The 27,235-nt window shown below is 34.3% G+C and overlaps 1 protein-coding gene across 6 annotated transcripts in view; it reads left to right on the top strand.

Moving 5' to 3' along the window:
- LOC143229210 (uncharacterized) overlaps nucleotides 1-25,703 on the top strand; it is a 28,568-nt gene extending 2,865 nt beyond the window's left edge. Inside the window, exons 2-4 of one of the 6 annotated variants that reach the window (XR_013015740.1) lie at nucleotides 167-425; nucleotides 23,475-23,509; nucleotides 23,851-25,631. Coding sequence is in view for 1 of the 6 variants with exons in the window: in XM_076461204.1 (XP_076317319.1) it covers nucleotides 14,624-14,683; nucleotides 23,851-24,156 (366 nt within the window). In the remaining 5 variants the exon portion in view is untranslated. Of the gene's footprint in view, nucleotides 1-166; nucleotides 426-12,259; nucleotides 14,684-15,663; nucleotides 18,757-23,474; nucleotides 23,510-23,850 lie in introns of those variants that run through there. The other 5 variants (XR_013015741.1, XR_013015742.1, XM_076461204.1 and 2 more) reach the window with 5 other exon arrangements.
- Nucleotides 25,704-27,235: the final 1,532 nt, after the last annotated feature.

Raw genomic sequence — 27,235 nt, 5'->3', positions numbered from 1 at the left:
GGTAAATAATCTTGTAAAGAAGTACTTAATTTACAGCTTTTAGAATTGTTTTGTTTGAGCCATATTAAAGTGAAAAAAGAATATGTTTAAATCTAAAAAACACTGAGTTATTCTTTGGAAGTAGGTATAGATAGCATGTTTAACCTATGGACTGCATTTTTTTAAGGGGGACTTCTTCTTTCACCTGGTTTTAGAAAATTTCAGGATCTACTCAGAAGTCCTCAAAAAGTCTGATAAGTATTTTTTTCTAAAAACCAAATGAAATGGTTCAACTTAGTTTGTGGAAGATATTATTTGAAAAAACACTGAATTGATTTTGGCTGTTACTCAAAATTGATTGGAAGTTTGAGCATATTTCAATTAACCCTTAAACAGTGGGAATATTGTAGATAGCAGCATCAATTGATAGTGGCCAACATTTAAGGGTGAAGTATTATGTAGTTTAAATATATTTAAATTAGTGGTTTAAATCATTATAGCTGAGAAAATGAGTCAATAAAAATTTCTTTCAGTGGAATATAGGAAAAATTAACTTGATTTAGATGTTTAAAGCTTATTTGGGTTTTAATAATCTGGATATGGGTGGTAGGTTTGAATGTTAGATTGAAAGGGTTTGAAATGTAATAAAAAGTCATAAGCCTAGGATGACCATAATTGAATTTGTTTTTGTTATCAGCATTATTTCTTAGTTAAAAATTATTGGTTTTTGGATCATTTTGCTTCTTTTTGCTGTTTGTATGCTATTTGTTTCTGAACCTTTTTTATTTTAATAGGTAAATGGATTAAATGCACAACCTTTTTATTTGCTGAGATATTAAAATATTTTCCAACCCAATGAAGGTAGTCCCATCCACTGCTCCATTATTTTGAAACTATTTACTTACTTATGCTTTCTTCTCTTATGTACGTATTTTGTGAGATGATCATTTCTCATTTGTTAGTACTTGTTGTTAAGATGGTTTTTTTGCATGTGCTCTCTGAGTTTAATCAACTTAGTGTTTTCTTTTTACTTATTATTCTGACAAATTATTTAACCAATATTTTTTATTCATTAAACACTTGTGTTTCATTTTCAGTTTTACACAATGAATTCTGAAGTTCAAGTTACAACTTCATATATCATACCTTCTACTAGCACATTCACACAGGATGGTGGTAGTGGTGACTTGTCTTTGGATTTATTGGCTATCATTCATCATGAGACTGATCATTATATGAGTCAACTTGCTTTTGATCTCTTCCTGTCTCTTCTGAACATGGTGAACTTGTTCAGGTCAATGAGGATTTTGACAGCCTTTTTCCAGCATCTACTTTTGTCATGTCTTCCTCTGCCACAGCTGTAGAGTTAGCTAGGTCTGATATGTCTATTTCAGTCATTCTGTTGTATTTTATTAATTTCCCCTATTTTGTACAAGTCTCATCTTTCTTTGTTGCATAGTATTTCTTCCTCACAGTATTCCCCCCCCCCAAGCATTTTGTTTTTCAGCATGTCTCACCCTCCATGGGCTTCAGGTTAGTTTGTCTTGGCTTGCCATCAGACTGAATGTCCATTTCCTGGCTTTCATCAGTTAGAATTGATTTTTGCTCATTTGGGGATGGACCCTGATCATCCTGTTCCTTTATTTCATAGCCAATTTTCCACCTTCATCTTACCCTATCAACACTTCTTTGGTACTGGTTTACAATCCCCCTTCTTTCCAAGGCAATCCACAGAGATCCTAAGGGTTTGCAAGGCATTACCTCTACTTTGGAATATTTGTCTTCTTCAGCTCTAGCCTTACACGTGTTTTAGCAATATTTTTGATACTTTGAGATTCCATGTGGGGTTGTTGGGACAGCACACAACATTTTCTTCTTTGATAGATCATTTATGACATTCTGAGCCGAGAAATGTCCATATTACTGTTTTTCATCCTTCTCAGCTTTTGCCTGTTCCTCCATTCAGAGATTCATCATCTCATTTTAAGTGATGCAGATGGACATGTCATTTTCATGGTGAGTTATGATCCAGAAGGGGTTCATATATCTGATTTTGTTCCACTTTGGTGACCATTCATCACAAATCTGTGAGTTATTAAGGTTTTATCTGAGGGACTTGTCATATAATTCCTTTCCCCTCATTTATTATTTCAGGTACCTATTTTCTTTCCATTGTTTTGTGATCCCACCACCAGTCATCATCTGTCCAAGATGGCACAAGATATTTTCTATTAGCAGGCCATTGAAACTGTCAAATCATCCTTCTTCAAGTTTTATATTAAAGATTGATTGTGATACCCTAGAAGATGAAGACTAGCAGCCTGTGATAAATTTTTCCCACTTTATTCATTTAGAGTTCTATTCTGATTCTCTGTAGTCTTTTGTTTTTTACTCTCAGGTTGGCTTTCTTCCTAGTTTGTGGATAACCAAGGTGGATGCCATCAATGCTTACCTCATATCCCTTGGTGTGGATTCCTGTACATGGTGAGGAGACCTCTAAGGGTAAGTTCTGTTCTTTCAGTTTACCTCCTCTGGGATCTAAATGTCCACCCATGTGTTTGCCGTGCCTGGTGACCTGTGAAGAGGAGGAGAGGATCCTTGTGGTTAAGAGACCAATGCTAACATACCACTTTGACCTTGAATTCTTGTAGACGGGAGCCTTGGGGTGGCCTTTCTTTGGTCAGTCGGTTGGTCCACTTGAACTGGGGTCAACCAAGTACCAGTGTTGGATGTTCTCAACAGGTGTTGTGGACTTTGTATCTGATGCTTGTGTTTGGGTATAGTGCTTATGAAACCCTGGCATTGCTGCAGTGTCCTTGTTTGGCATTATAGTGTGTCCCCTTGAAGGGCTCCATGGTTGGTGAGGTCAGTGGGCACTGAAATATTCCTTTTTTATTATTGGATTCTCCAAATAAAAAACTTAAATAAATTAGTGAAAAACAGTCCATAGGTAAATGACCACATCTTAAAGATTCTGAGCAGCAACCTTCAACATCTGTTTACCTCATTTTCTTACACTGCATTCTCTTTCAGACAAACCTTTAGGGCAAATGTCTCCCATTTTTATTCAGAAGGGACTAGGAGGACTTGCTGGCTCTCTAAAGTCAGTAAAGAAGCTTTGATCTGGTGACAATGGTGGAAACATCCACATCTCAACACAGTGAACTCCTCTTGCATTCAGAGCAATTGGGGATATACCTATTGAGGTTACTACACCTCATACTACTTTGAATTCATCACAAGGAGTTATTGTTAAGAGGGCTTTGAAGAACATCCCAGAATCGCAGATTCTCACTGGTTTCTCCACCCAAGGAGTTTCTGCAGTGAGGCGTATCTCCACTTGCAAAGATGGAATTACGATGCCAACCAGTGTTCTCATTCTGACATTTACATCATCTTGTTCACCTGCCACCATCAAGGCAAGTTAACTTAATTGCAGGGTATTGCCACACATTCTAAACCCTCTCAGATGTTTCCAGTGTCAGAGGTTTGGTCACTCAAAGACGTCATGTCGTGGTTTCTTGGCATGTGCTAATTGCAGTGACAAGGACCACAATGCTTATGAGTGTGAAATGGACCCGCATTGCATCAATTGCAATGGCTCTCACCCATCCTACTTTCGTTCTTGCCCTAAATGGTTGGAAGAAAAAGAGGTGCAGTATTTGAAAACGATTCATAACATTGCTTGCCCTGAGGCTCGAAAGTTACTATCCACCACTTCATCTTGGACATATATCGCTGCACTTTGTTCCACTACTGCAGTGGGAGTACAGACAAATCTCTATGTGCCTCCAAAAGAATTGTTCTCAATTGAAATGAAAAGTCTTTTAACCTCCATGGTTAAAAAAGTTGATGAATCAACTTCAACACCAATCTTTGTCCATATATACATTCCAGCAAATCTCATGATCCACTTCCTTTGGTTCCTAATACTGGCATTTCCTTGTGTACATCTTCTCCCACTCTAAGATGCAAAACGATCATTCATTCATGTCCTCAGTCATTGGAATCCTCTTCCAACAGCAGAAATCTGCCCAAACCACTCAGGGCAGGATCCATGGTGGTCGATATACCTTCCTCAAATAAAAATAGTAAAGAAAAAATACAATGGAACTGTCAAGGTTTACGTTGTAAGCTGGATGACATCAAAACATTGATTGCTTCCTACCATCCTGTATGTCTTTCCTTACAGGAAACATTTCTGAAACCTACTAATACAGTCACCTTTTGGCAATTTTCTTTATACAGAAATGACAGGCTGTGTGATGGATGAGTGCATGGAGAGGTGGCACTATTCGTTGATCAGCATGTGCCCACCCTGTCTTTACCACTTGACACACCCTTGAAGGCTGTAGCCATCTGTGTTTCTTTGGGTTGTACCATCACTGTTTGTTCTCTCTACATATCACTTGGAGAGACCTATAATCAGACCTTGATGCTCTCATTGAACAGTTGCCATCTGAGTTCTAATCCTGGAGGACTTTAATGGACATCATCCCTTCTGGGGAAGTGCTGATATTGATAGAAAAGGTTGCTCCATGGAGCATGTGCACTCTGATCACAACCTTTCTCTTTTCAGTACAGGTTCTTCTACTTATTTTCATGTACCTAGTCAGTCCTTTACTGCTATTGATCTCTCAATATGCTTCACTTCACAATTCTCCCATTTTTCATGGAGGGTTGACAATAATCCATTAGGTAGTGATAATTTTTTTATAATTTTCAGAGAGACTGGCTGTGGTCGATGCCACCTGACCCACATGCCCAGGTGGAAGCTGGATCGAGCAAACTGGCCCTCTTTCACTGCTCTCGCAGAACTTGATCCTGCCATCATTTGTAAGCCTTCAATAGGTGACTGTATTATACAAACAGATACTGAATGTGTTCCTAAAACCTCAACACATTTTCCACAATATCCTTGTTTGTGGTGGTATCCTGTTTGCCACATAGCACAGAAGGCTAAAAAACGGGCCTGGGATACTTTTTCGTAGGTATCCTACACTCTCGCACTGCATTGCTTTCCAGTAGGCCCGTGCACATGCTTGCCTTGTTTGGTTTCTCGAATCAAACAACCTCCTCTCGCCCACCCAGTGTGGGTTCCGATGACAGTGCTCCACCTTGGACCGTCTGATTCAACTTGAAATGTCACTCAGGAAGCCTTTCTCAAATGACAACATCTTGTATCAATATTCTTTGACACTGAGAAGGCTTATGATACAACATGGAGGTATGGAATTTTGCAAGACCTTCATATTTGTGGGTTATGTGGCCATTTGCCCATTTATATTAAAATTTTTTTAATGGACAGGATATTCAAAGTTTTTGTATATGGGGATTGACACTCTCACATTCTTTTCCACAGGAACTTTGAGCCCCTCATGGCTGTGTTTTGAGTGTCACACTTTTCAGTGTAATATTAATGCCATCACTGAACAACTCTCTCTTACTGTAGCAAATGGGCTCTATGTTGATGACTTTCATATCTCATGTCATTTGTCAAACATGAGGTATATTGAGCAGCAGCTACAGACTGCCCTCAATCGTTTACTAAAGTGAACCACAGAAAATGGCTTTAACTTCTCTCTCTTTAAAACCATTCGCATGCACTTTTGCCTCCAACAGGGTATTCACCATGATCCTTAACTCAGTATTGGTGAAGTTGTGCTGCCTGTGGTCCCTGAGAATAAATTCTTGAGACTTATCTTTGACCATAAGCTGATCTTTATACTACACATCAAGCAGCTATGGGTCAAATGTACAATAGCACTGAACATTCTTCGTGTCCTGTCTTCCACCATTTGGTGAGCAGATTGATGTTCTATGCTAAAATATACTGTGCTCTTATTTGATCAAAACTGGGCTATGAATCACTGGTCTATAGCCTTGCCAGGACCTCATTCATCATCAAGGACTTCGGCTCTGCAATGGGGCTTTCTGCACTTCCCGTGTTCAGAGCTTATACATGAAGCTTCATGAACCTTCTTTGCACCTTTGCATTTGCAACTATCTTTACTTTGTGCTTCAAAACTTCATTCCTCACCAAAGCATCCCACCTAGGGTTGTATTTTCCTTCCTCAGTGGGCCATATTTTTTCTGAACAAATGATCTGACATTGCTTCTTTTGGCCTTCATATCCAGGTGCAGTTTGATGTATTGGGTCTGTCCTTGGATAACATGGCTTATTACAGTCCCCAAATGTGACCTATCTTTAAGTCACCTGAGAAAAGCAGACACTCCTGATTGGAAATACTGTCTGTTATTTGCTGAACATCTTTCGAACCATCCTTCCATTCCTATTTATACAGATGGTTCGAAATGATGTGAGTGTGTGGGTTCTGCCATAGTTTGTTGTGGTTCAGTGGTTGTGTGCAGAATCCCCTCTACAGCTTCTGTGTTCACTTCTGAACTATACACCATTTCTCTTGCCCTGGATCACATAGAAGCTAAGCAGTACTCAAACTGCACTATTTATACTGACTCACTTAGTTCTCTACTGGCCCTGGAATTGCTTCACGTTAGTTCTCACCCTGTTCTCGCCGATATTCAAAACCAACTGGCTCATTTGTCTTTAACATCTACTTCTCTCCAGTTTTTCTGGATTCTGGGACATGTTTGTATTTGCAGGAACGAGCTTACGAACATCGCAGCTAAATCTATCCTCTCTGGCACTATCACTGCTGTGCCTGTTTCATACATGGGCTATGGTTCTATATTCAAGGCTTGGCTCTGTGCCAGTTGGCTGTCGACTTGGAGTGAGCAACATGAAAACAAGCTTTTCCAAATATAACCCTACATTGGACTTCTTGCTTGCTTAAGGATTGGAAAGAGGAAGTTGTTCTAACTAGCCTATGCAATGGTTACAATTTTTTAACTCATCATTTTCTTTTATCTGGGATTGATGCACCAACATGTTGCTTGTGTAACACTCAGGTCACAATAAGTCACATTATACTGTTTTGCCATCATTTTGATTCTCAACGATGGCATGATTTTAAACATGTTCTGTCCCACAGTTTATTGATAACCTTAAACAGTGTTACTGGTGATGGTGACACTGTACACCTGTCCACCTTGGAAATGTTTTTAGTTTTTTAAAGGCCTCTAATATTTTTAATGCTATTTAAGTTTTTAATTTATACATTAGGACTTTTTTAATGTGATTCACTTTTAAGAATCAAAGTCCATCTAGTTCAATTTGAAATTAGAAAATGGCCATAATGTTAAATAACTTGAAACCAGGATTGGAAAGGCCAACTTTAGGTAACTAATGCTGCTGTTTGAATTATCCCTTAGTAATCCTGGCAAGTTATAATTAAAATTTTTAAGGCTTTTAAAACTTTTATTAGTTTACTTTCTGAAAATGGCCATAACATCAAAACACTTGGAACCAGAACTGGAAAAGCCAACTTCAGGTGACTAACGGGGGTTTTTGAACTTACCCATTAGTCTTCCTGGTGAGTTATGATAATTACAATTATGTTGCAGAGAGTCCTTTACAACTTGTATTACTGTAGTTTTTCTCTTACCACTGTAGACTGGATGTAAACATTGGTTTTAATGCTATTTATGTTTTTTAAACTTTGTTTTGTTTTGCCTTAATTTTCTTTTTTGAATTTTACTAAATTTACTTTAATTTTAACTTTTTACTGGATGTTTGGCACAGATAGCGTAGTTGCTTTGTGCCATAAGACACCAAACCAACCAAACTCATATCCTAATATCTCATTGGTTGAGATACTGTCTTTAGTTTGTTTATCACAGGGTAATATATCAATTTCATGCCCTATCCTTTGGTCTTACTTCAGCCTCATGTCTTTTGTCAGGTGGTCAAGGCATTTTGCTGACATTTACATGATCAAGGGCTGTGGTTACATAATTTTTCTGTTACTAGTTTCTGTTAATTTGTTTTGGACAAGAACCTGCCCATCACAATCATTTGCTGCTCCTGTAGGAAGCTTATGTAGCCTGGTTAATCAAATTGAAGAAGTCATTCCTTATACCCTATCCAGTAGCTTGACCATTTGGGTGTTCATTTCAGTACTTATCTTAGTGAGTCCCAATCTTCTGTTCTTTGACTTTGTTTGATGGACCTCTTAGTTCTCCACATCCTTACTGCTCACTCTTTTACAGCTTGAAAATTTCCATAACTTTTGGAGATATGGTCTTCCATGGAAGACCTAATCTCCTTGGGTCAAGCACATGTGTGGCTTTCTTAGTGGCCTCTGCATGACCAATGGAATCTTGCATGGGATCCATTGAAGATTCCTATTTCTCTTCCTCCTTCCATTGTAGATGATCTGCATTGGTGGTTGGACAAGGGTCACCTGTCTGGATTTAAATACCTTCACAAATGTTTCCCTTCAAGGCTGGGTGGCATGAGTCAGTCAGCAGGAAGCTTTAGGTGAGTGGTCTCAGACTGAAAGATTTTGCCATATCAACATTCTGGAGCTTCTGACTGTACGTTGTGCCTTGGATCCTTTTCTTCATTTTAAAGGAACCATCAGGTGCTGGTCCACTCTGAAACATTCTATGGTATAAGCTTATCTCAATCACCAAGGTGGCATCCATTATCATTCCTTTTGTGGTCAGACCTTGATTATCTTTTTAGGGCTCACAAGCTTGGTACTTATATCAATGCATGTGAAATTCTGGGTGCATTCAATCCTTTTGCAAATTGACTTTCCCATCCAAAAAAACTTCATCTAATGAAGTAGTCTCTTGATTGTCTTGTTTTTCCAGTGGATATGTCTTCATTTGGGTACTCCTTACCTTCTAAATACCAAAATACCTCTGTTGTGGTCTCCTGTTTCTCATTCTTTTTCTCTGGGTGTTGTTGCTTTCAGGCAATATTGGAGCAACAAATGGCTGTTTGTTTATCCTCCCATCCATGACACTGACTGCTCCTTACTGACTAGCACAACAATGGTTCCTGCAGCTGCTCCAGCTCCAGCTCCAATGTGCCCTCCATTATCTCTTCCTCTTGCACCATCCCTTCTTTGTCAACCTCAGTCACTGGTGTTTTATTATAGACCTTCTTATCTTTTGTGTTCTTGCTTGGTTTTATCCAGCCTGTGGTAAGGAGATCAGGTTTATTTTGAAGGATAGCTTATTTTTTAGCTTGTTCCATCTGCACATCCTCTAGGGAAGATTATCAACACAAGTGGAGCATTTTTTGCTTTTGGTCTTTAAGTCGGGTTTTTTTTTGCTGCTAAGCCCACAGTTCCTTGTATTATGAATGTTTTCTCTTGGGTCTTTTATCAGGGTCTGCTGTCTCCTCAATCCTGTTATTGAACTGTCTTTTCCCATATTTGATATTTCTTCCAGTACTGTAAAGTTTTTACTTTTCCTACTTTTTCCTTTTTGTTGTGTTCCTTTCAGATTAGTCATCCATCTCAGAGTGCTGTTCTTCGAGATTAATATGTTAATGTAGTTTTTCACTGCCTTACTTTGCCTCCATTTGACTTGCTGCCCTTGTCCTTTGTTTTATACTTATCACATAAGTCTTGCTTCCTTCTTCTCTTAGCCACTACTATATTGGTACAGATTGGTAGACGACACGATTGCGCGATTCACATCTACAGAACATACACTTAATTATTTCAATCACATTAACGTTATACATCCCAACATTAACTTCACATGTGAACAGGAAGAAAGCAATCAAATATCCTTTCTTAACCTCAAAATTACAAGAACCGATACACAATTTAAAACAGGAATCTACCAATAAATCACTCGTACTGAACTATACCTTTCATGGGACTCAGCACATGAAACAAAACAAAACCTCAACATAATAAGAAACCAAATAAACACAGCCATAAAACTATGCTCACCAGATAAAATTAATGATGAATTAGACAAAATAAAACAATACTTCATCAACATCAACAAATTTTCTCCACAAACCATAGAAAACATACGCACACACCTAGACAAAAAGCAATATTGACTGACAAAAGTAAATATACCCCACGATTTAAAAAAATCACGAAACCATACACGGCTGCATACCAAATATTCCCAACATCAGCAGAAAAATAACCAACATTTGGCAAAAACTAGCAACAAAATATGATATTCCAGTTAATACCAAATTTATTCAAAAACCAGGCACAAAACTGAGGTCTATACTATGTAAAAACTACACTGACAAACACAATACTAACATTATTTATAAAATACAATGTGATAACTGCCACAACTTCCATATTAGAGAAACAAGTAGAAAAATGGAAACCAGATTAAAAAAACACAAAAAGTCATCTTCACACGTTTTCGAACACTGCAAATTAAATAAACACAACATAACCATAGAAAACACCCGAATACTAAATAAAGAAACAAACATAAACAAATGCAAAATTAAAGAAGCCTTACTTATACAACAACTCAAGCTCAAAATAAACCAATGCAAAGGAACACCTTTATACCTATATTAATAAACGTATCCAATATCTAAGCATGCTCCCTACATTCCTTCACTCAACTACACAACCACCTTCAAACATGTGGTCAGTTACTGGTCAGCAACCATTTCTCTGTGAACCTAACAATGATTGAAGAAGGTCAAAACGTTGTTCGCTCCTCTACTAGTGCCTCCTCTACCCATACCAACCATTTTTAATATAGAATTTTCTCTACAATAGGTTTTCTCGTCATCACAGAAAATTTGACCCAGTTTCAATAAAAATGATTTACTTGTGTAGAAGTACATATGATTTGTGAAAAATCTGTACATAATGGAGAAAAATGGATATCATTTACAGATTCAGCATAGAGGAATTAACATAAAACATGTAAAATGTTAAGACAATAAAACCATTGCAGCCCTCTGTAATTCTATTCTCCTCTGTCTCTACATATGAGTAGCTGTTTAGTTTATTAACACTTGTACAATAAAGATTCACCTAAATTATTCTTGTATACAGTTGTAAATGCCAATCCAAAAACAAAGTACATATAACTTAAAATATTAAAATCTACTAACTGATAAGTTTTCATAATACACAATTAAAATCTTTATTTAAACTGATCGATGGCTGTGAAAGTCACTGTGTATTTCAACGTGGTTTTATGTAATCTTGCTTGTTTGTGAATTTTAATATTTTAAATACATACACAAATTTTTTTCAGTTTTAACCTTTTAATACATGTAACCTGTGCTCTCCTTTACCTAATAGTAACCTAACTATGCTATATTTCTGTTTTTTATAATATGTATGATAAGTACAATATTATTTGAACAATGTAGTGTTCTCATAAGGATACTTGACATTTAAAATGTTTTATATAATGTTTTTTGATCAAGCACAAAGCAACACAATTGGCTATCTGTGCTGTGCCTGCCTGAGGTATCAAAACCTGATTTTTAACATTTTAAGTCTGAAGACATACCATTGTGTCAGTGAGGAGCAGTTTTTATACAAAGTGAATAAACTCTACCACCCTATAAAAATCTCAAAATTATATCCTTTACAAAATGAGTATTTTCACCTGTAAGCTTTTATATTTCACTTGAGTAAATATATAGTTTTCATTGTTGGGAACAAAAATCTGAACTATATTAAACAAAAATAAAAATTATCAGTCAAACCTTTGCAATTGATATGTAAGGTTTTATTAATATGTTTGAAAAATAGTAAGAACTTCCTTGTCCTGTTTTTTTTTTCTGTGAAGCTACTAATGCTATTTGCTACTGTTGCTGGTTTTTGAATAGGTGATTTGTTTTTTTACCTTTCTTGAACTACAGACTAGAGGGAAGGTAGATGGATGACAAAACCATCATTTTTGGCTTGCAGTATCATAGCTCATGAACAGAATTAGTTTAATGAAATGTAATCAGTTTATGGAGCTGTTGATCAATTAATTGGCTATTATCCACAACTGCTCAGCTTTGAACTTAGTGTCACAATTCATTAATTAGCAAATTTCTCTATTTACTTATCTTTGTATAGTGATAATCTTTTGGAATACTGTGACTTGTGTTCTCAAGCTACACAGCAAACTTTATTTATTTACTTTTGTTAATCAGAACTTAGATTTTACAAAATATTTCTCTCAAAATGTACAACACTGAAGTTAGTTTATAAATAACAAACAATACAAGAAACTTATTCAACATTGCTTTGGATTTTATGTGGAAAAAATTAAATTTTTCTTTGATAAAAGAACATTTGTATTTGTTATGTATTATTTGTAGTTTTATTGGTACTTGCATCTCGTACAATCTTGAAATGTTACTACTCTCTTTCAAATAAACATTGAAAAACCAAACTTCTGGTTTTTTTATGATTGAATTTGTTGATGTTCTGTTACAAACATGGTTATTTATTGGTTCAGGTTAAAATATTTCATTAGTTTTCTTTGTTCTTATTTAATACTCTTCTGTCTGGTAAAAGATAAGAATATTTATTTATTTTGTGTATTGTGTATCAGGTGCTGTAACTATTCTTATATTACTTAGATTTCTCCCCTTTAACTTACTGTTAGATACATTGAAACTCTGTGGAATGGATTAATGGTGTGAGCTTCATCATTTAAAGAAGTTATACGATCATGAATTGTATGTGGGAAACGTAAAAGATACATCAGATGAACATTCTGATGTGTTGGTGTCATTTATGAAGAAATCAAGAAATGAACTGTTCTCATGGCCTGCAAGGTCATGTAAAGATGAAAGCTGGATTCCTTTCCAACATATTCTTTGTCTGATAAGTGCACCTACTATGCAAGGCAGTAGCGCTCGCCACTATGTTCTAAGTCAAAGTGATCTCAACATAATTGAACTCGAATTTCAGAAATTTATTCAAGCTGTCTGAACAAAGCAATGTTTATTTGATGTTGTTGAAGCTAATTTGTTACCAAAACAGTTTTTGAAACATTTCATTGTCACAATTATTGCAGTTTGGTGTGACTATAATCTTTCTCAGTTATCCCCTGTTGTAGCACTGTGCTCTTTGTGTCTGATTTACCTTTGTATTTATTATATTATGAATCTTAAACTCAGCCATATCTGTGTAACTGTAATGCATATACAATATATTTGCATTGCCATGTGAATTAACTAGTTATGCCAGTACTCTTGTTCAGAAATAAATTAATTCTTTCTTGTTTCTTACAACGTCATTATTTAACATTGTGAAAAGCTGGTTAGAATATTTCAGTGGGATTCATAAAATTCTGACAGGTATTTTTAAAAATTGTATGAATATATTTGCACACAGTAACACACCTGAACTGAATTTGTTTTTAAATAAAAACGTATGATCAGAGGATACTTTAAAAAATTATAACTCAAAAAGTAGTTTGAACACTATCCTAATTTTTTTTGTAGATCATATTCAGAGATGTAAGAATATATGGTAAAAATCTGAAAAGGCTGAATAACTGGTGACATGGTCAAACTGTGGCCTGAAGTAAGGCTATTTTTAGCTGTGTCATAAAAAGGTGCATGCAACTAAATTTTTTTACAGGAGATCTAACAGACTTTTACTTACAACAACTGCTGATTTATCAACTGATATGTTATAGGAAATTTGAAAACAAACTTTAGCTTTGTATCAAATTAAGTCTTAGAGCTATGGCTTATTAAATAAACCAATGTTTTTTACGATTTTGGGTTTTCAAGTGATTTTACAGCCTCACTATGCAAACCCTATGAGAGATAAACTTGGTTTGAGATCATGTTTGAATTCTGCAAGATTAATTCAGTCAGTGTAGTAAATTTCAGCCTTCTACCACCACTACTCTTGCAGCTTTAAGCAGCCAACATTGCCTGGAAATGAATTTGCCAAAAATAAAAAAAAAAATTAACTAAATTTTACAGGGCTGTATATCAGAAACTATTAGATATTGATCTAATATTTGGCAAATTTTCATTATATGGGTAGATGAGCACGTGAATTTTTTCAAGGCATTCTGTGGGGGTCACCTGCAGCCCCCTGGATGATTTGACATGGAATGACCCATCTTAATAATTTGTGCCACAATTTAATATAGATGGGAAAACACTGAAGTGAAGGATTGTGGCATAATTGTAGGTATTTCATTAAAGTCATAGAAGCAGTGCACTATTGGTAATAAAAAAATGAATATAATTTTAGTACGTATTCAAAAACATTGCCTACAAATTAAATAAGACAGTAATTTCTCTCCTCATCACTAGTTAGGTCTCACTTTGAATAAAGTATGCAGCTTTGGTTTTGAATTTCTTATCTATAAAATAATTTTGCCTCAGTGAAGAAGGTTCAGAGGAGGGCTGTTAGGATGATTCTTGGAATGGAAGGGTTGACTTACAGGGATAGGTTCTTTTTTTTTCATTTGAGAAAAATAGTGTAAGACATAAGCCTTAGTTTGCAAGATTGTCTGGTGGATCAGTAGTATGAAGGCTTGTGATTTCTGTGTACTGAATTCTTAAGATAATAGGATGAAAGGATGCAAGTTTAAGATTTGGAAAAGACAAGTTAGTTTTCAGTTAAGATACATTTATTTTTTCTTGCAGAGTGAATAGCTTATGGAATGAGTTACTATTAGAAGTTGTAGAGGGTAACATCTTATAAAGGTTTAAGAAGGATATAGGTAAAAGATAAAGGGTGAATTTGAATGTTTACTTTTTCTAACAAGTGAGTATATAGGGACAGCTATGAGTAACCAAGTCATCCCTTGTTCTCTTCAATGTTATGACTTCACCAGCTTTAGTAAGGTAAGTTAATTTTATGGAAGAATTTTGGTTCTCTCAGGTTAATACAGGTGTAATTAATTGTGGATAATATCTTTATGGTACTAAAGGTTAAGACATTTCAACGCCTTTTTGTCGAGAGTTGTACTCATGAATAAGGTATATCATTTTTGTGTGTTTTTGTACCTGAAGCTCATTATACTTTTTCAATATTTTATAAAAAAAATTAAAAATACTATTATATAAAGTTTTAATGCTTGAATTATTTTATTGTGATTATGTCTTCTGCATATTTGAATTAAAATAGTCTGTAACATAAACTTCATTTTATATGTCTTGACACTAACTTCAGCAAAAGTTAATAAATGTCAAATAAAATTTGACAAAAAAAAGATTTACATACATTTGTTAATGGTATAATTCTAAAGCTTTTAGAAAGGCATTTGTAAGTTTCAAATCTTTGTCAGAGTTTTCAGCATATATTGCATCATGTATTAAATGTAATTGTAAGAGAATTATTTTTCTATTCTTTTTAAATTTTGTAACAAAGATTTATTGGCTGCTGCTGTAAAGAAGTTGGAAGAAATATGTATGGTAGCAGGATGTGATATTAATATCAGGAATGTGAATTATTTCCAAAAGTGCATTATTATAGACAGACATAGATAAAAAGCTTTTTTTGATCTTTTTATAAAATAACATTTATACAAAATCTCTGAAAAACTGTAACAGTGCCTAAATTTTGTTGATTATGCAGATTATTGTTTTTGTGATAAAATATTATGAATAAGTAACTCAAAAAGTTAGATAAACCTTTTATTATATTAGCACTTTATATGGTCTTGATAAATGTGATCAACCTTTTAACTATTCAAAATTTCATACTGTAACTTTTAATGTTTTGTGTTTCTTCAGGCAATGTAACAACTTTCAGTTGAGATTATTGAACATTGCAAAATAATTTAAAGAAAAGTATTTTGTATGTTAATCTGAAAATTTTCGAATTTCACTTATGTATTCTCTAAAAAGAATTCAAAGTAAATATGATACTATTTTGATGAAACTAAGACTATATTTTATGCTATTTTTTCTACCATAACTTTAAGCATTCGAGCAGTTTAACCAACCTTGTAACCACTATAAAAATATGAAATAAATCTAAATTGTCTTTCTTTTTCTTGACTGTAGAGTGTAAGAAGAAACTACTAGTGTTTATCTTAAGTGGCTTAAAGCTTGTAACAGTATGCACTTGTATCTAAGTTTTGGTTTTTGCTCTTTGAACTAAGTCTAATTAATAATTTTGCCACACAAGTTGTAATTCATGTTACCTTATTGAATGAAGTAATGTACGAGTTGTTCAAGGACATACGCTCTTGATTAATTATTTTTCATTACTTAAATAATGCATCTCATAACATAGAATAACACGTACAAAGCAGGTAATGTTCTATAACATGAACTTTTCTGGCTTTCTAAATATGTCATTAAGAGCCTCTAAATATTTTCTTACGCCTGTTTTTGTGGGCACATCAGGAGAAATTTTCAAACTGAAGATGAAATAGGTACTACTTTTTAATGAAATTTATCTAATATAATATGTCATCTGATGTATTAGAACTTTGGTTTTGTATTGGTTATAATATAATATAGTAGTATCCAGTATGAAATGTAAAAGCTATTGACAATTTATGAAGAGAGGATATAACAGGTGGAAGTAACAAGCGGTTTTTATTTTCTAGTTTATGATAGTAAACAATAAAGATTAATGATTATAAAATTACTTTACACTAGTAATATCAATATTATTATGAGTAATGTACATTAAAATCTGTACTTTTCAGAAGGTTGGTAAATAAGTTAGAAAAGAGATCAAATGTTTTCATACTAGAAGAGATTGTGTAATAGTTTTAATATTTCATTATCAAATGAAGCAGTTAAAGCTTATATAAATAACATAAAAAATATGATTTAATGACTACATTTTGATGTAAAGTTTATTTGTATACAATGATTATAAAATAGTATAATTTTGAATTTTGCTCAAAAATGTTGCGCACACTTGACATACTGATAGCAAGAGAGCTAAACAGTATTACAACCTTTTTATTTACACATATATATATTTTTCTCATTTTGTGTGCTAAAGGTTTGTTTTTAGTTCCCACGTTCCTCGCAAAAATACCCTCTACTCTGATCAAAAATGGACCCTGGTGGGACAATGCCGATTTTAAAGGCCTAAATCACTAAAATTCAGGGCTCGATCCCTTGTGATGGAAACTACAGATAGCGTAATGTAGTTTTGGTTTTGTACATTTAATAGTAACTAGTATCATGAACGGCAATGCGCTAACTAGTTATTTCAGGTGCTTGTTAATATTTTAAATGTCTTTTGTTGGATGTGCTTATAACTGTGTTAATTTGGAAAGTCGTGAAGACACACATACACGGTATATGTTGTGTAATAAAACTATTATGACAGCATGTGTTATGTTAATTCTAATCATCTGAGTATTCTAAAGTATCATTTTGATAATACGTTTTGAAAACATTGTTTTTGTATTGCTCGTGTATTATGCATCCTGATATTGCTCATATTAATAGTTCTTTAAATGAGCCTGAAAAACGTGCAACACCATTCTACATGTCAAGATGTTAAATCAGTGCTTTTCAGGGTTATTTTTAAGATTAAAAAACTTGTTTTGGCACAATGAAAGGTAAACTATTTGTTATTACTTACAGCCGACTAGTTTCGATAAGAGTAACCATAATCAGAGCTAATTTCTACAGTGCCGAAAAAAACAAAACACATTGGTTTTATTTCGTATTGTGACTGAACTGAAATTAAAGTTGTGTACAGCTAGCTCTTTGTACATATTTTTACGTTGAATGTTAATTTCAACCAGCTGTATGTTTTGTGGTAAATCCATTTCAACTTGAATATGAGCAGAATTATACGGTTTTGAGGCTAAATGTATATATATATATATAATTATATATTACGATATTAAATACTGTTATTAGTTTCGTTATGAACTAATAGCTGTTGCACTCTAAACACCCATGATTGCGTAACAAACTGTGTATTGTCAGAAACTGTTAGGTTGATGCGGTGGAAAATTTGTAAGTGCCAGGAGATTAATCAATATAATTTGACTAAGGAACATCGATTAGTGTTGTGTAAAGTAACCAGTTAATCAAAATTGTGATTAAATTTATTGACTTTGCGAAAACATGTGTTTTCAGTTACTACTAATTTTTTTATTACAACTATCCAAGTCTCAATTAACTGAATATAATTACGAGCCAGATAATCGATTTATCAAGTTACGTTAGCTGCTCAACTCTCATATAAATATAATTAAATGTAATTCCTGAAACGATAACTCGCCTTCTTACGCAGAAATGCTCCCTTCCTTGCGATTCTGCCTTAGATATTTGCATGACACTATTCTTTAACTAACATCCTCCAAACTTAGGGCCCGGCAAGGCCTAGCGCGTTAAGGCGTGCACTTCATAATCTGAGGGTCGCGGGTTCGCGCCCGAGTCGCGCCAAACATGCTCGCCCTCCCAGCCGTGGGGGCGTTATAATGTGACGGTCAATCCCACTATTCGTTGATAAAAGAGTAGCCCAAGAGTTGGCGGTGAGTGGTGATGACTAGCTGCCTTCCCTCTAGTCTTACACTGCTAAATTAGGGACGGCTAGCACAGATAGCCCTCGAGTAGCTTTGTGCGAAATTCCAAAACAAACAAACAATCCTCCAAACTTCACGTGTTTTACATGAGCTTGGCTGTGCTTGATGACGTCATCCGTTACAAGTGCTTCATAACCTCCACGTGCTGTATCCCAATGTATTTGCGCTCGTGATAACTTCATACTTTTCGTCGACGAGGAACAATACAGATGTTATCAAATTTCATCAGGCTTTGCCAAACCGAGAAGTGATGATTGAACAACAAGTACAGAAGTTGTCACCTGCGTTATTGGTGGGTGGTTGCGCATGCTACAACACATTAAAAACCTCTAGGCTAGTCGCAAAAGAAACATTGCTCTTATAGAGGGCAGCACAATATAGAGAGGAGATAATATGTGAGAGAAGGTACGTACTATCAGAAATAATAATCAGTGATGTCGAGAAAACCCACTGGTAGAGAAATATATATGCAAAAACGGCTCGTTTGGGTTGAGAAAATATTTTACATAGAAGAGCGAAGAAGGTCGAAACGTTCTTCGCTCTTCTATGTAAAATATTTTCTCAACCCAAACGAGTCGTTTTTGCATATATACACTATCAGAAATACATTTTTCAGTGTTGAAAGAAATGTTAAAATTACAATATATAAAAATGTAGAGTGGAAGTTATGAATATAATCATAAGAAAATATTTGAAGTTTATTTGAGGAATAATTAAAAGGTATTCATGTAGTTCTTAGTTTTAAAAAGGTATAATTGTTGATGGTGACAACAATTAGTAAAAAGTCGAGAAAATTAACATTTATTTTGAAATATTTGATATTCATGTGGGAGGTTCTAGAGTTTATGAAGATAAAATCTGGAAGGATAATTGAAATCTTAACATAAAATCACCTTGTGCTCATACTATTCAGGGTACTAGGACTAGCGATTGAAGTAAATTTAAAAAAACAAGTATTTAGAAAAATAATGTATTTTTTGTACAAAATAATTTTAATATTTAATAAAATTATACAAACTTTCATGATTATAGTTCAAAATTATAGTATGTATAGTTTCACGCATATCATTGTTTAAATGGACTGATGGATTTTATTCTAGCCCATTGTAAAATGGTTAATGAAACTTTGATTTTTGTCTTAACAGTTCTATTTCATTATAATTAATTCTGAGATGATGTAGACGTAAACTTTGTCCTGTACTAGTGAAGAACTTACACGCACATGCCCTATCTGGCTTTTGAGCGGGGGTGTGTGTTCACTGAGGAAGACACTAAGTTAATTGTACAGCATATTGTAGGGTCCATGATGCAAGTTTTGCCTTCTGTTCTTGTTTACGATAGCCCTTCATTCTGAGCTTGAACAGAAGAGATTAATTTGATGACTGCTTGTTTCTCATGGATTTACTTTGAGTACTTCTTTTCTGACTGAGGAAAGTTTCAGTGTTTTATTTCTGAAGTATATTCTTTCTTTTTCACATGTGCAGCTTTGCATTGCCTGGTTGTTAGGGCTCTCAATCTGTACATTGAGGTCCCTCCAAATATACCCTTTAAGCCATAGGGTCTTTATAATGTGATGACCAATCTCACTATTCATTGGTAAAAGAGTAGCCCAAGAGATGGCAGTGGGTGGTGTCGATTAGATGTCTTTTCTCTTGTTTATTACTGTTAAATTATGTACAAATAGAACGCATAGCACTCAGGTAGCTTTGTGCCAAACTGCAATTAAACCAAACTAGATTTTCACCCATGTCTCACGAATTTACATGTTCTTTGCTTCTTGTGCATATTTAGTCTCTTTCCTCTCTTACCTGACATTTCAATTCATAGTAAGCTTTTTCTTGAACACTTACTACCATTAACCATCTACTTTATTATTATTTTTCCTTTCTTGTTTTCCAGTATTTTGGAATATTTCTTGCCTGTTTGGGGAGTGAATCTAATGTCTTCTGTTTGATTTCCCAGTTCTCAATTTTCACGTTTTCCTCGTCACCCTTCTTTATAACATCTCCTTCCTCCATCTTATGTCTGATGTGCTTTATTTTACTATACTGTAGATGAATTTTCAAAGGACATTTTTCCTTCTTTTTACCATTATGGCCTGTACTGCTTTAACCTTATCTCTGCTTGCTTGGTTCCTCTACAGGTGATACTTTGTTAGGTAGGAATACATTACTTGCTAATGTACAACTGTCTACTTCCTATCTTCATGATTTTATTCAGGCTCAGTTTATTTGTCCAGACTGGAGCTAAAGTGGACTGATACCAGTTTTATTATTTCCTTTGGTTTCTTCAAATTCTGTTCCTTGACTGGTTCAGTCTATTTCTTACCTTCCCATTCCAACTTCCAGACACTCCTTCCTCCCTCACTGCCCACTATCAAGTCTATCACATGTTTCATCAGTGAGAATCATGTTAGTTTGGGCCCTACGGGTGCCTATCTATCTCATTTCAGAAACATTGTATCAGAGCTTTCTACCTAAAGGTGGGTTCTTCAAGTCGTCATCCATGGTCTGTCTCTACACTTCCATGCCTTTTTTCTTTTCTGTTTCCTTTCTTTCCATTCTGATCGTTTTGACCATTAGCATCTCGAGGATGAGTATTAAATCTTTTGATCAAACATGGTATAAAAAGATATATGCTTCTTCTCTGCGTTTTTACTCTGGTCTAATTGTAACCCTCCAAAAGACTGGGGCTTGGCATCCAGTAATTTACCTTTCGTCACTTATTTGCTTTCTAGTCATTTCCCAATTCCAGATGGAAAATTCCTTTTTACCTGGGCTGTAGATAACCAAATTCAACGTTTCAGTTACCTTCGTCTAAATCACGATTGCCACATCTTCCAGATGTTTTCTGCGTTGTTTTTTTTTTTTTATCAGAATCGCATCTTTATCATTTAGCATTACATGTTCAACCATGTTATTAGGACATTAGTTTACCACATTCATGGTCTGGATCTGATATAGCACTTCTACGTGAACAGTTGTCTTAAATTAGTTTTTTTCTTCCCCTCTATATTTGTACAGGAGGTTGCTCAGTTATGATGCATTGTTAAAGTATTCATATCCTTTGTCACATCTGTTCAATGTTTGGTACACCTAGGCGTTTTTTTCAACTCTCATCTGGACCAAGCTCAAAATTCTCCCCCTGGCCTACAAGATATGGAGTATCTGGTCATCAAGATCTGTATTTCTTCTCGTCCTATGTAAGAGATTCTTCTAATTTTGAGAACTCTGTCTTTTCTAAAGCCATTCATTTCTTTGGGATGCACGTATTTGCCTTCTCCACTGGACTTTGTGAGTTCAGTGGAACCTTTCTTTGGACTCATTATCCTCAGTTGTGAACTTCCCCCTTGTCTTCTCGAGTACCGAGTCATTATGCTACTGAACATGCTCTGCATTTTCAGTTATGGTGCATTATAAAAATAACAATCACTTATCTCGTTCAGTTCAAAGAGATGGACAAAGCCCAGCGATGATGAATGTTGTTGTGCTGGTTTGAACTCTAAAAGTTGATGGCCAAACTGTTTACTTCGTGTGCTTACACACTGCTGTAAACTATAAAATACTAATTTGCTGCAGTAATACGGTTTTGGGGTATTTGTTTTAAAAAGTTGATTTTCTCAACAGTATTTATTTAAAAGAGGGTGATTTTCACAGTTATATCAGTTTCTATTTTAAGAGATTAGTCTTACCAAACTCCTTCAGTCATTTTTTAAATTGTTTTGTGAATTCATTTTTTCTTGTCTTAAGATCTGAAATAATTCCAGACAATTTACAAATATTAAGATAAATTCAGTTTTCCTCACTAACTGTTTAACACTTGTGACTGAAAAAAAAATAACACATTGGTCATACACGTTGTTATAAAATAGTAACTAGTTAATATATGAGAAACTAACACCTCGCCAATTTACAGTTTGTGAATTGTGAAAGTTGGAGAAGCATTAGAAATCAGTATGCCTAAAATTTGCGATTAAAAATAAGTAACTTACATATGTCGAATTTTGTATTTTACACAATTTTTATCACATTTTAGGCCTATTGTTTGTATCTCTTTTTAGGACTGGCAACTATTTTTCAAGAAAAATGGTATTAGGTTCTTGTGACAAAATGCTGTCCAAAATAAACTAAAAGTGGCCCTACTCAGTATTTAGGGATGAGCCGGAAAATATCTTTTATAATAATCTAAGAGACTTTTATAAACACTTAATTTACAGACACAAGATATTCATATTTAATACGGCTTTAGGAGTATTTGTACTTACATTCGCATACTTGGATACAGAAAATTAAAGAATTCGTTTTTGAATTCGATGACACAGTATTCACATATATTGAATTATTTAGTTATTACTTAATTTTGTAAAAATAAATGTCAAGTTTTGTACTCGTCAAATTTCTATATTGTCATTATTACATCTGTAGCATGTTAATTTCTTTTTCAGTAATAAACAATATAATATAATACGTCATCTCATAGACGAAAACCGTGGCTTTCTATTGGCTACGACCGATATAGTATTGAACGCCAGAGAAAACTTGATAAATCCTGAAAAAGAGGATGAGACAGGTGGATGTGTCAAAAAGGGTATTATTTTCTGTTTGATGGCTATGTAACCAAACACAGTCGAAGGCTATAAATATTATGCTTTGCCTGAGTAGTAACAACATTATAATGAATAATTTACGTTAAATGTTGTACTTGGTGGGGTGCCTGAAGAAAAAGTTACATTTCTTAGACCAGGGGGAATTTGGGATTTTGATAATACTGACTTATCAAAATAAGAACACAATACTTATATACTATTAAAATTGATTATTAGCTACGATATTATGCTGTACTAATTGGTATAACATGAATTAAATGTAGTTTACTTAACTTTTAAATGTAACTTATTGAAAATCATTGTGACCTGTGCAGTAAAGGATGCCTATGGCGAAAGAGTTAAATCAAGTTGAAGCTCTCCAGTTAAAAGGTATTAATCCAATTAAGTCATTTGAGAGAATGTAAGATGGCTATCAAACTGCATTCAGTGGTACATGAATGCTTCATACTTCTTACTTCTAAATGTGGTCGCATCAAGGTAAAGTGCAAATATAGTGAGTGAAGTATTTCTATTTCAGGAAAAATCACTTCTAACATACTGACATATCTGAAGGTAAACCTTTTAATTATTTTTGTTCACATAAACTATATTTTAATTAAATTATACACTATAACATAGGTAAACTAAATTTTTCATGCATGATAAATTGAATTTTTTGCTATTTTCATTTATTTGATACTATATATTTTAATTTTTTATTATAAACTTTATTTCGTATTATATAACAGATATTTATTTATTATCATATAATTTTTATTAAAATAAACTATTTTATATAGTTAAACTAAATTCTCGTGTTTTGAACTATATTCATATATTTATTTACTATTATGTGTTCTTATTATAAACTATATTTTATATTATATGACTGAGATACGCTTTTGTATTTCTAGTGTAATCATGAGGCAAGGCTACAGCAGTCTACATCTGGCTCTAGTACCTTCACCAAGGTTCACCAGCCTACAATAACAGCGTACTATACAGAATCAACTAAATATAATTCTACACACCCTTTAAAGAAGCACATCCCTACGAAACTCGTCTATTTTATTGCTGGTACACTGCAATCCTTCTCATTGGTGGAGTTAAATAATTTTCAAAATTTAATGGCAACCATGGATTCACAGTATATTATTTACTGTCACAAACATTTGTCCACAATGTTGATCAAGAGTAGTTTTGATGAAATCCAACAATAGGGCATCTCTCTAATGCTTTTTATACCCAATATCATGTCACTGTGCATATATGGAGTAGTAAACTAAAATTTTTTGAGTCATTGGACATTTTATACTTGGCTGGAAAATGCAAACAGTCATGCTGACGTGTTTTAAGGACCGTCACATAGTTGATAATATTACAGCCTAATATGATAAAATCATAAATCTCTTTAACATCAACAACAAGGTGCCATAAGTGATAATTCGTAATGCATCCAACATGAGTAAGGCTTTCTGCTTGCCTGAATTTAGACTGCAAACAATACCTAGTGTGAGAGATGACGGTAACTCATCTATAGATAGTGATTCAGAATATGGACTTTTGGATGAATCTAAATCACCAGACAATTTATCCGAATTTCTCTCATGAACATCATCCTTAGTATGCCCACGTGGTAAAACTTGTAGTTAGAGTTGGAATGAAAAACTAAACCACTGCTTAGAGTAATTTCCAAAGCATCAGCTTCATGTCCCATATTCGAAAATTAATACAAGCAAGTGATCTACTTAAAGGAGAGGCCAGAGTTTAGTTGGTAAGAGTAACCCGATAAAACTTAGAAATTAATATAATTCAATCTACTGAAGATTGTGTAGGAAAAATAGGACTGTCGAAATACTGGTACATCGCAACTTAATTTTCATGATTGAACTATGCTTAGAGATTTGGTGACACAATTGACACGTTTTGAAGAAACAACAGAATTCACCCACGGTCACAACATTGTTACATCAAGTTATGTAATGACGTGTTTATGGGCTTATGAAATTGAAATTGACAGCATTCAGTGTAGATATAATTTTAATCTTCTCTGAAGAAAGTGTTCACGCCCTTTTGGACTTAATATGATTGGTTGTGGCATTGGATCCCAGATTTAAACTTGACTGGTGTTTCTCTAGACATGTGCAATAGAATGTTCCTGCAGCAAGAAGTCAAGAAATTTTCCTCAACAAGTAACTCCACAAATACGAAACCAAAATATGACAGTAAATACCCCTGTTTATTTTCTTTGCTGACTCCAAGAAACCAGCCACCTCATCTACAAATGATATATATAGACCAATACCTACTTCGATGGTTCTTGCATTTCTGAAGAAAGCAACTCTTTCGATTATTGGAAAATGTAAGGAAAAACTTCCTACCCTATCTCTACTAGCCAAGTGCTACCTGAGTATTCCAGCACTCTCTTTCCTCGTTGAGCATTATTTCATATTGGAGGCAAAACCCTCAGACCTGATCAATGGTGCCTCACAATGTTCATAAAGAAAAGTTGACAATTATAGTATCTACGAGTTTCCTTTAAAAATGTATTCTTTTGTTCTAAACCTTTGTTATTGCATTTTGAAAAGTATAAGTATTGAAATGATATTATTTGTTCAAATCTTGTTTGTTTCACTTTCGAAAAAGTTTGTTTTATAAAATAAAAGTACTTACATCCTATCATCTAGTGTTTTATCATTATTGCATATTACCTGTCAAAATATTCACGAATGTATTCATGAATACACAGTATTTTGTTGTAGTTACATTCACAAAGATATGAAATGTTAGTATTTGTATGCGATTACTGATCTCTAGTATTCATCTCGTCTCTGCTAACTTACTTAGGTTTTAGAGGTTTATTTCAGCTCAGCCGATAAACATCGCTAATATACAGGATCAGCGAGTAGCGTAAAAGCCAAATGTTGTGTTGATTAATCTGATTATGGCATTAGAAGGACTAGCCAGGGCATTAAAACACGTTCTGCAAATTCTACTATTTGATCTGAAAAGAATTACCTCAGGGATGGAAATGTGTAGATAGTACTTGTTATAGCATTGCAAGAAAACATGCACTAACGAATGTGAAAAAAGAGCGAAAACATATAATTACTCAACATGATGCAATATGTGGACCGGAAGAGAAAGATATAGAAGTAAGCTAATAATTTGAAGGTTAATCAAGTTTTAGATGCGTCACCTGTAGTTAATGAAGGGATAGAAGATGGAGCATAGGCTTTGGAATATTGGATAGATATATAATCATCACTCTAACTATTTAATTAAGCGCAATATTTTAGGTCATTTTGTGGATTGATTTATTAAAAAATATACAGCAATGTAATAGTAGTTTATTTCCTGAATTTTTAACATTTTTTGTCACAAATTAAGACTGATGTTCTTAGTTGTAAAGCTCTCGAAATTTTGATTACACTAGGCACAAAACAATTTTCTATTAGGAAAAATGCAACTGCTGAGTAATTTGATGATTTTAAAAAAAAGAAAAATACTTTGAAAATTACTGGTCACCTTTACTTTTCGAGTTATGATGAGTTTATTCAAAATATGATGTGGCACTGGGAGAGCATCCTGTTTTCATTGCAGATGTAATATATGGATGTTTAATGTTTTGTTTTGGATATTTAATGTTTAGTTTTGTCTGAATAGTCCAGAAACATTAATCATGCACAAATAACAGACAGTTAGATTATCTTTGGAACTACAAATGTCCTCTTCTTATTCACCTGCAGTGTCAAGCCGGATGTGCAAACTGTTCAACACGCATGATAATTTATGTTTACAGAACTAACTTTAGAATATTTAGAAACTAAGCTTTCTCGAACGTTACCACATTGCTGGTATGGTGAAAGGAGGAGATCGGACTTTGTTTTGATTGTACACGGACTGAGATGAAGTGACCAACTGAGTGAGTGAGAGGCAACTGAGACAGAGGGGTCTGACTCTACCCCTTTAATGCTCAGTCGTAGGACTTCTTAAATGTAGCACAATGGGCACGTGAGAATGGAGAAGGTAGCGTGGGAATCAAACAAAAATGGTGCAATTTGCTACCACTGTATGAAGATCAAATAGTAGATATAAATAATATATTCTGAATTTGTCCAATGTTCAAATTTATCAAACGGTATGTCTTTTACCCATTAAACTGTCCTCGTAAACTTAATTTCACAGCATGAATCTATTGGACTAAGTTGATTGCATGGTAATTCACATAATGCTGATAAATATAGAGGTATCAGAATAACTAGATCTAGAGTTGAAGTTCAAATTTTGACTGCACTT

Source organism: Tachypleus tridentatus, chromosome 10 (genome assembly GCF_004210375.1).
Source record: "Tachypleus tridentatus isolate NWPU-2018 chromosome 10, ASM421037v1, whole genome shotgun sequence".
NCBI classification, from domain to species: domain Eukaryota; kingdom Metazoa; phylum Arthropoda; class Merostomata; order Xiphosura; family Limulidae; genus Tachypleus; species Tachypleus tridentatus.
The sequence above is the reverse complement of the archived record's forward strand: the minus strand, read 5'-3'. Positions and strand labels throughout refer to the sequence as shown.